Source organism: Panthera onca, chromosome B4, assembly GCF_046562875.1.
Source record: "Panthera onca isolate mPanOnc1 chromosome B4, mPanOnc1 haplotype 2, whole genome shotgun sequence".
Taxonomy (NCBI): Eukaryota; Metazoa; Chordata; class Mammalia; order Carnivora; family Felidae; genus Panthera; species Panthera onca.
The window spans coordinates 82,264,716-82,273,380 of NC_138345.1; the positions used below are offsets into that span (position 1 = coordinate 82,264,716).

The following is an 8,665-nucleotide window of genomic DNA, read 5'->3' on the forward strand; positions in this document are numbered from 1 at the left end:
GAGGCAGGAGACCAGGCTTAATTCCAAATCTTAACCTATACTTCAACTACCAGCTCATTTCAAAAAAAAAAAAAAAAAAAAAAAAAAAAGGAGGAGGAAGAGGAAGAAGAAGGTGAAAGAGAAGGAACAGAAGAAAAGAAAAACTTTGAAGGTACTGTTCCAAGACACACAGCAACTCAGTAGCCTCTGCTCTCTACCAAATCGCAAGAGTAAGAGAAGGAGACCGCACCCCTCTCTCCCGGCAATGCTTCCCATTGTGCCTTCCATCCAGCCGGCAGCGGCTTCAGCCTTCCCCCCGGTTCGGCGTTCTCCCACCGGCGGATCAAGGGAAGTATCCCAGCCCACACTAAGCGGGGAACTCACGGCTAAGCAAGGGAGATATCCTGGCAGGGGCGGGGGGGGGGGGGGGGGGCGTTGTCGCACGGTTTTAGGGTCAGGGGAGGGGTCTGTAAATTGCTCATTGCCTTTTAGGTCCGGAACAAGAAGGGCGCCAAAAGATCTTGAATCACCAACCGCTGCCACCTGCCGGAAGCCACTGCTTGGGCGTGTTTCTCCAGCTGGAGAGAGGCATATCCCGTGAGCCCGCGAGCGCATCCCGTGAGCCCGCGGGCGTTCGAGGACTACGACTCCCGGCATGCTCCGAGGCCTCTGGGGTTAACCCTTCGGGACCCGCAGCCTCCCAGCGCCCCGCCTCCGCCCTTACCTGGATCCCGCAGGGTGAGTTTTTGGCAGCTGGGGAGGGATTCTTTCCTTTCATTTAACCTTTATTGAAGGTGTGCGTGTTCGTGTGTGTGTGTGTGTGTGTGTGTGTGTGTGTGTGTGTGTGACTGTGATGTATTCTGGAAGGGTGGAATGATTCTGATTTTTCTAAAATGGGACAATGTTCAGTAATGAGATTCAGACGCATTTTTGCAAGTGGAAGACCGGGCGCCAACTCTCTGAACCCCAGGATCTACGTGGAATCACTATCTTCCTCGGAATGCTGACTAAATCCTTTTCTTCCTTACCCCTAGAACAAAAGTAGCTAGCAACACCTCCTGTATACCTATGGCCTCTGACTTAGACCCTACTCTAGTGTCCCCAGCAAGGTTTGGAAGCTAGCCTGAGTCAGGGTTTTTATTGTCCCTTTGGTTGGGAGATGAGTACCCGTGGAGCCCATAGGACCTCCCACATCCTTTCAGATTAAAGATTTTAGAATTTAGGCCCTTTGGGTCTCAGGGCCTACCCTTCCCTTCAGGTGCACCACAGAATCCCTGTAGGTTCAGCAGGCACCCTGCCTTTGTCTGACTTGCATAACCATGAGCTTGTGGAAAAAGGTATGGGTGGTGGGCGTTAAGCCAGATCCTGACCCCCACCCTCATCCTTAAGACAATCCTAGGAACAGGAGACAATGGGGGTGTCACACTCCTCTTTCTATTACTATTCTTTATCTATATTGTGCACAATTCCAGTTCTGGGCTGGGAGGGAGGGGGACAGGGACTGTAGGTATTGGGGATTAATAGACTGTGGGGTCAACTACCCCTACTCCTCATCTGTGGTAAGAGAGGCTTTTTTCCCACCTTTTACTGCTCTTGGACCCCCCCCCCTTTTTTTAAGATTTTATTTTTAAGTAGTCTCTACACCTAATGTGGGACTCAAACTCACAACCCCCAGATCAAGAGTCACATGCTCTATGGACTGAACCAACCAGGTGCCCATCACAGACCCCACTTTAACAATTCCAGTTCATAAGGCCTCCCTCCCTGCCTCAGCCTTGAAGAGTCTAAAGCTACTAGAAAAAAGGGCTACTCTGTGCCAGGGGGTTGAGGCCTGGAATGCCTGGATCCCCTTTTTTGCTTCACCCCTGTATCAATGTCTGTCACTGGCAAGCATCCTATCCTTATCCCAGAGGTTAACTCCCCCATTCTGGGAAGTTTCTGGCTTCCGTCCCCTGCCCCCAAAGGGGCCATTGTTCTGGCCAGCATTTGGGGCTGAGTGAACAGAAAAGAGAAGACCTTGGGGCAGGAGTCCTGAACCATAGGAGTCCAGGACAGGCCAGCATATCTCTCCTCTATCTCACCCTCCCCACCGCCAACTGGCTCCCTGCCCCTGCCCCCGCCCCTTGACATCCCAGACTCCCTGGCTATTTAAACAGAGATGGGTGCCCCCATCGGCACACTGTCCTTTGGCCACCGGACATCATGCCTCCCAAGAAGGATGTTCCTATGAAGAAACCAGCAGGACCCTCTATTTCCAAGCCTGCTGCCAAACCAGCAGCAGGGGCTCCTCCAGCCAAGACCAAGGCTGAGCCAGCACCAGCACCAGCACCAGCACCAGCTGTCCCTCCAGCCCCTCAGAAAACCCAGGAGCCCCCCATCGATCTCTCCAAAGTGGTGGTGAGTCCCAGGAAAGTGAGGAAGGAATTTGGAAGGGGTGGTACAGGGTGGGAAACAGCCTAGGGGATTGGGGTATCTGGAAGATAGGGAGTCAGCAGCATTGGAATGATATTGGAGATTCCTCTCAGTCTCCCATTTGAAAGCATTAGGCTTATGACTCTGATGTTGTCTTTGTTGTTGTCTCCCTATAAACTATAATGTGTGTGGGTACATGCACACACACATACACACACACTCTCTCTCTCTCTGACCCCCTTGCTGGAGGCAGGGATTGTGACATGGGGAACATCTGGGTTCTGAGGACAATTTCAAGGTGAAGGGAGGGAGCTGCTGCCTGTGCCTGACTGACTCTTCAATTCTAAAAGCCACAGCTCTGAACCCCAGGAGGGAAGGCTGAAAAGGACAGACTTGTTAGACAATCACAGCTGGGGGCCAGGGGTAAATTTAGCCTTTGTTCAGCCCCCAGTTATGTGAGGGATGCAGGGCTCAGGGCACTGGAGGGAGGGGAACAGGTGGCATGGGATTAACCCTGTTCCCAGGAAACCCTCCCCCCATAATTCCTCCTCTTGGGATTCTCCCAAGGTCCAGAGCTGGGAATGGGACTGAGGTGGCTGGGCTCCCAGCCTGGTCTCTTTGGGCCCCTCCCCAGAAGTGGCTGCCAGTTGGTTGGGAGGAGTGCTGGAAACAGATTGAATGAGCCCTGTCATCCCTCCTCACCTGCTCTTTTCTTCCACAGATCGAGTTTAACAAGGACCAGCTGGAGGGTGAGGAGAAGCTGGTCCCTTAAGCCCCACTGTCTAGTCCCAAGCCCATGGTCAGATCCTTTTTCTGTTCCCCTAACTCCGGTCCCAACCTTAAAACTTTCCATGCTAGTCGTCTTTGTGTCTCCTATTCTGCCCAGCTTTAGCACATAGTTTCTGAACCTACTTTCTGTCGGGGGGTGGGGGTGGGGGGTGGATGGGAACCTCTGGTCAACACTGACCCGCTCTTTATACTTCAGAGTTCAAGGAGGCCTTTGAGCTGTTTGATCGAGTGGGGGATGGCAAGATCCTGTATGGCCAGTGTGGGGACGTGATGAGGGCCCTGGGCCAGAACCCCACCAACGCCGAGGTGCTCAAGGTCCTGGGGTATCCCAAGAGTGATGGTGAGGGGGATGCCTGGAACAGTGCGAGTTTTCAATGTGGTGGTGGAACTGAGGAATGTTGGCAAGGTCGCAAAGGATGCTGGGGTGGGTCTCTGGACTTAAAAAACTGTCAAACACAAGATAGAAAAACATCCTGGATGTTGAACAGAATGAAAGCCTTCGTGGTGGGAACGGGAGCTGGGTCCAAGGTGACTCTACAGTGACCTCTCCCTCCCCTTTCTAACTTCCAGAGCTGAAGTCCCGGCGTGTGGACTTCGAAACTTTCTTGCCCATGCTCCAGGCGGTAGCCAAAAACCGGGGCCAAGGCACATATGAGGACTACCTGGAGGGCCTTCGGGTGTTTGACAAAGAGGGGAACGGCAAAGTCATGGGAGCAGAGCTCAGACATGTCCTCACTACCCTGGGTGAGGCAAGGACCAGAACTCCTGTGGGTTGGAGAGAAGGGGGTGGACCAAGAAGGTTAGCCAAATAGGCAGAGCCAGGGAAGAATAATGGTCCTGTAGGTCATGGGCAGAAGACTGGGAAGGTCAGAGGGGGCAGAATCTAAAGGGCTTCTTCCTGCAGAAGGTAAAGTGAGGGTAGATGCGGATGCCTCCCAAAGGACAGAGGAAAGGGGATGAGCTGATTTTCTGTTGTGAAAGAGATGCTTGTGCTCTGTGATCTGGTAGCCCCTTAACTCTCTGGAATTCAGTTTCCCTCTGTCAGAGCTCATGCAGGTGAAATGGAAAGCAAGATGGAGGAACACATTCAAGGTGTTAGCATTACAAGGAGAGGATTCCTTCGGGGTTCTGTTGCTATGAACCAAGTATTCAAGGGTGGGAGAAGAGAAGCTATCATCCAGAAGAGAGTGGCCTGGTTTGGGAGGGAGGGCAGGCACTAAAATGCTGTGTCTGTGGCTCAGGAGAGAGGATGACCGAAGAGGAGGTGGAGACTGTTCTGGCAGGACATGAGGACAGCAATGGCTGCATCAACTACGAAGGTGAGGGGACAGGGGAGAGGAGGCAGAAGGCTCGCGGTATGTGGGTGGGGGGACCAAGGGCCTGGATTATCTAAAATCAGATGGATTATCCAAGGGCCTGCTTCTGAACCCCTCTTGCTTCCTCTCTGCAGCCTTCCTGAAGCACATCCTAAGCGTCTGAGCCCTCCCACTCCGACTGGGGAGGCAAGTTTCCTATCCTTCCCTCAGTCTGGGTAGAAAAGTAGGGAAGTGCGTTTTCATGTCCTGGGGCGCGAGCGCGACAGGCCTTGGCAACTTTCATCTTTTTCCACAGATGCAGTGGGGCCGGACACTGCCCCTCCCCCCCTTCCCCGGCAGGCGGAAGCACGTTCCTGCCACTGGGAGGCCACCTATTGTTTCAAAATAAAGACACAGTTCAACCCTCCTTTGGCGTCCGACTCTTGCTTTCTTCAGAGGTGGGGAGGGAAGGGAGGGTTCTCCTCTCCCCAATCCGATATCCTCTGATCTTCCTGCTGCAAGGAGGAGCAGAATCCTTGTGCCCTACCCGATCCACTTCTGCAGTTTCTTCCCCTCAGGTAGGGCTATTCTAGAGGAAGGAGAAGCAGCGGGCCCCGCCCACCTCATTACTAATGTAGCAATATTATCTGCATAAGGCCAGACCAGGATTCTTATTGGCCGGATCAGCTGAGGGTGACGTCATTGGAACGCACGAAGACTAGGGTTGGGCCGGGAGCCGGAGCCATTACTGCAGGAAAAGGTCCCGCAGAGCAGTCAAGATGGTGGGGCCCGGGGCCTGGAAGAATGAGCGGGATGTGGGGCAAGAGGCGGGAAGTCGGGGGTAGGGGCTTGCAAAGGGAACCTGAGGGCTTGGAAGGTCGGAGGTGGGGTTGGAAAGTTTGGGGGCCTGTCCTGCCGGGAAGTGAGTGAGTCCCCAGCATGGAACAGGAGTTAGTGGTTCAGTTTGTGGGACTGGGATAGAAGCTTGGGGGTTTGGAGTTCAGATGCTGACCGCTCCCCTCTTCTCTGAGCAGTGTGACTTCACCGAGGATCAAACTGCAGGTAGGTATCTCTGACCCCTACTGAGGTCATGCTTAGGGATTGGGACCCCCGCCTCTAGCACCTATCCCATAACCCCACCTGTCATCTCTTCAGTACCCGCAGGGAAGTACTTCCTGGATTCCCTTCTCTTTCTGGATCCTCCATTTTCTTTTCTCACTCTTTCTTCCTCCCTCCCCTTGCACTCTAGATTCGAGCCCCAAGCCCCGGGTGAGTTTTAGGTGGTGTGGGTGTGTGAAACAACTTGGTCACCTAATGCCTGCTGTGTGTGGAGTTTGGGGAGGGTGTATTAAGTTGCCTGCGCTCCTCTGTCCCTTAATCAGCTTCTGCCTCTTTTCTCCTCCTGTGATAACTCCCCTCCCCCAGCTTGGATTTGTGAAGATTGTAAAAAGCAGTGACCTGGAATTTTGTGAAACTGGGGACGGGGAATTTGCTGAGGATACTTCATAGTTGTATCCTCCGAATGTCTCTTTCTGTACAGTAGGGGTGGGAAGTGGCAGGCTGGGATGACCCCTGTCCCAGGCTGCTGCTCCCACTTCCTTATAAGGACAGGACCCAGACAGGGCGGTGGCAAATTCCTGCCCTGAGTAGAGTTGTGAGGAGGCTGGGCAGGCTTGCTGTAGGCAGAGGGGGCGTGTAAATGGATGTTACTACTCTGCCAAGGCGGGGGAAGAAGGCTGTGTCATTATGTGGGACACCTGAGTTGGGAGACAGGGACATTAGATCCCTCTTAGCGGACTTCAGTGTACAGTGGTATAAATATCTGGTTTCCTCAGCATGATCAATGTTCACTGGGCAGAAGGGGATGTCAGGGAGGTTTTGGGTTAACCCCCACATGCCCAGTGCTGATGTGTATCTGAATCTTCAGAGTTCAAGGAAGCCTTCCAGTTGTTTGACCGAACAGGGGATGGCAAGATCCTGTACAGCCAATGCGGGGACGTAATGAGGGCCCTGGGCCAGAACCCCACCAACGCCGAGGTGCTCAAGGTCCTGGGGAATCCCAAGAGTGATGGTGAGGGTCTTCAAGAACAATTTCTCAGTGTGGTAATGGGCCTACAGTTCTTCAGCTGAGAGCTTCCCTTTATCTTCGTAGGCCCAGAACTCAAGCAGGTTTGTCTCAACTAGCAAATCCCACTGATCTCTCCTGCCTTGTGTGGGAGCTGCCTGCTCACTTGTGATCCCTGTAATCTCCTCAGTTCTGAGAACCTTTGTGACTTTCCTTCCACCTTCTTTATGGCAGAGATGAATGTGAAGGTGCTGGACTTTGAACACTTCCTGCCCATGCTGCAGACTGTGGCCAAGAACAAGGACCAGGGCACCTACGAGGACTATGTCGAAGGCCTTCGGGTGTTTGACAAGGAAGGGAATGGCACCGTCATGGGTGCTGAAATCCGGCATGTCCTTGTCACACTGGGTAAGGCTCTGCCCTTGCTCTTTGAGCAGTGCCGCCTGATAACACACCTGCTACCCAGTTCCCAAAATGTTTTTCTTTCCCTTTGCAGGTGAGAAGATGACAGAGGAAGAAGTAGAGATGCTGGTGGCAGGACATGAGGACAGCAATGGTTGTATCAACTATGAAGGTGAGGGATGAATGGGGCTCTTGTGGAGAAAGCAGTTGTATAAGCAGGTCACGCCCAGTATTTGGGGCTTTCTCTGTCCCTGGGCTCCAAAAAGAACGAGGCAAGGGGCAGGGCCCAGCCCAGCCCAGGAGTGGGAGGCCACAGGGGTATGACAAGAAAGGAAGGGATAATGTGTGAAGGGTGGGGAAAGAATGGGAAGTAAAATAAAGGGAATGTCTGTTCCCCCACCACCTGACCCCTTCACCCCATGTCTGTGTCTTGTCTTCACCATTAATGTCTCTTCCTTCCTGCAGCATTTGTGAGGCATATCCTGTCGGGGTGACGGGCCCATGGGGCGGGTACGGCTCCTCCCAGCCTCCCCTTCTCTAGTTGCCCTCCCTGGTGTTTTTCTTCCCAACCTTTGCTCTCTAGCCCCTGCCCTTCCCCTACTACCATCTGACTTCCTCCTAGCATGTTTCTGCATGGAGCTGACTGGGGAGGGGTTCCTCAAAGAGGAAGACAGCCTGGGGGTGTGGTACCTCCTTTTCTCCTAAAATGGGCTCTGAGGTTTTGCTCATAGGGCCCAGGGTGCTGGTGTCTGGGAACTCACACCAGCCTGTCTCCGTCTTGCTTCAGGGTGATCCTTTGGCCCTGGCGCACAGGTGGTTGGCATAGGGGGGGTTGGTTGCCTGCCCCATTGTGCTGCTATAGCTCAATAGTCTTTTCTTTTTCCTTCTGCTGGGCAGCTTGGAGGTACCCTAACCCATACCTCTGTCTTCTCCTGCCAATGGCTGACAGTAGCTGTAGGTGTAGTTGAGAACTTTCCTGCCTCTGCTGTGTTCTTGCTGCTCGGGGAGACGGTGGGGAAGCTAACAGCTGGTGGGAGGGAAGCTGGGGGCTGAGAGAACTGGGAAGACCCAAGGTGGCCTCTACAAACCCAAGGTTGGGTTCTGTGGGCATGTTCTTATGCTACCTTTGTGGTCTTGTGGTCTGCTGGCCCCTGGTGGACCCCTCCCCCTGCCCTACTACCTGGCTCACCCCTCTCTTCTATCCACAGAGCTCGTCCGCATGGTGCTGAATGGCTGAGGATGTTCCTGGTGTGCCCAAGCCCCATACCTTCCCCTGTGTTGATACTGTGCATGTAGCTCTAAAGGCCTCCTAGGTCCTCTTGTCACAAGCACTTTTGCTAGCTTGTCTCTCTTGGATGTTATTTGCGTTCAGCATTCACCAAATAAACTTGCTCTGTGCCCCTAAGTGCGGTTCTGCTTTCCTTCCCAAGCAGGGTGGAGGGGGAGAGAGGGTCAATAGACCAGGGGTTGGGAAAGCTGGGAAAGGGCTTGAAGGATCCATCTTTGTCATTGAAGAAATGCTGGCCCCGTTCATTTATGCTACAAAGGCTACCCCTTGGGGGATTAAAGAAGCCATAAATCCCTGTAGGACCAAGACTGGCAACCCTCGTTCTATCCTATCCAGCTGAGTCCTCTCCTAGCCCTCCAGCTGGCTAAACCCAGCCTTTACCCTCCCAAGCACTGAAGTCCTTTTGTGGAGGAAGCCCAGGGAGTGTCTGAATGG

At 53.4% G+C, this 8,665-nt stretch overlaps 2 protein-coding genes across 3 annotated transcripts; both read left to right on the plus strand.

The window, feature by feature from the left end:
- Positions 1–498: 498 nt before the first annotated feature.
- Positions 499–4,902, plus strand: MYL6B (myosin light chain 6B). Its single transcript, XM_060657298.3, has 8 exons — positions 499–717; positions 2,136–2,376; positions 3,113–3,140; positions 3,377–3,520; positions 3,751–3,924; positions 4,422–4,499; positions 4,631–4,682; positions 4,792–4,902. Exons 2-7 carry the CDS (start codon positions 2,182–2,184, stop codon positions 4,657–4,659), a joined length of 648 nt encoding a protein of 215 aa, XP_060513281.1. The 5' UTR covers positions 499–717; positions 2,136–2,181; the 3' UTR covers positions 4,660–4,682; positions 4,792–4,902.
- Positions 4,903–5,158: 256 nt separating this feature from the next.
- Positions 5,159–8,347, plus strand: MYL6 (myosin light chain 6). 2 transcript variants are annotated; one of them, XM_060657300.3, is made up of 7 exons: positions 5,159–5,257; positions 5,510–5,537; positions 6,403–6,546; positions 6,775–6,948; positions 7,037–7,114; positions 7,408–7,452; positions 8,151–8,347. In XM_060657300.3, exons 1-6 carry the CDS (start codon positions 5,255–5,257, stop codon positions 7,434–7,436), a joined length of 456 nt encoding a protein of 151 aa, XP_060513283.1. In that variant the 5' UTR covers positions 5,159–5,254; the 3' UTR covers positions 7,437–7,452; positions 8,151–8,347. The 2 variants fall into 2 exon arrangements, with proteins under 2 accessions (XP_060513283.1, XP_060513282.1); XM_060657299.3 differs by lacking the exon at positions 7,408–7,452.
- Positions 8,348–8,665: the final 318 nt, after the last annotated feature.

Coding starts and splice junctions, on each gene's coding strand:
- MYL6B (XM_060657298.3), top strand. CDS start 2,182: ATGCCTCCCAAGAAGGATGTTCCTATGAAGAAACCAGCAGGACCCTCT. Junction 3,141..3,376: donor TAACAAGGACCAGCTGGAGG/GTGAGGAGAAGC, acceptor TTTATACTTCAG/AGTTCAAGGAGGCCTTTGAG. Junction 3,925..4,421: donor ACATGTCCTCACTACCCTGG/GTGAGGCAAGGA, acceptor TCTGTGGCTCAG/GAGAGAGGATGACCGAAGAG.
- MYL6 (XM_060657300.3), top strand. Junction 6,547..6,774: donor GGGGAATCCCAAGAGTGATG/GTGAGGGTCTTC, acceptor TCTTTATGGCAG/AGATGAATGTGAAGGTGCTG. Junction 7,115..7,407: donor TGGTTGTATCAACTATGAAG/GTGAGGGATGAA, acceptor TCCTTCCTGCAG/CATTTGTGAGGCATATCCTG.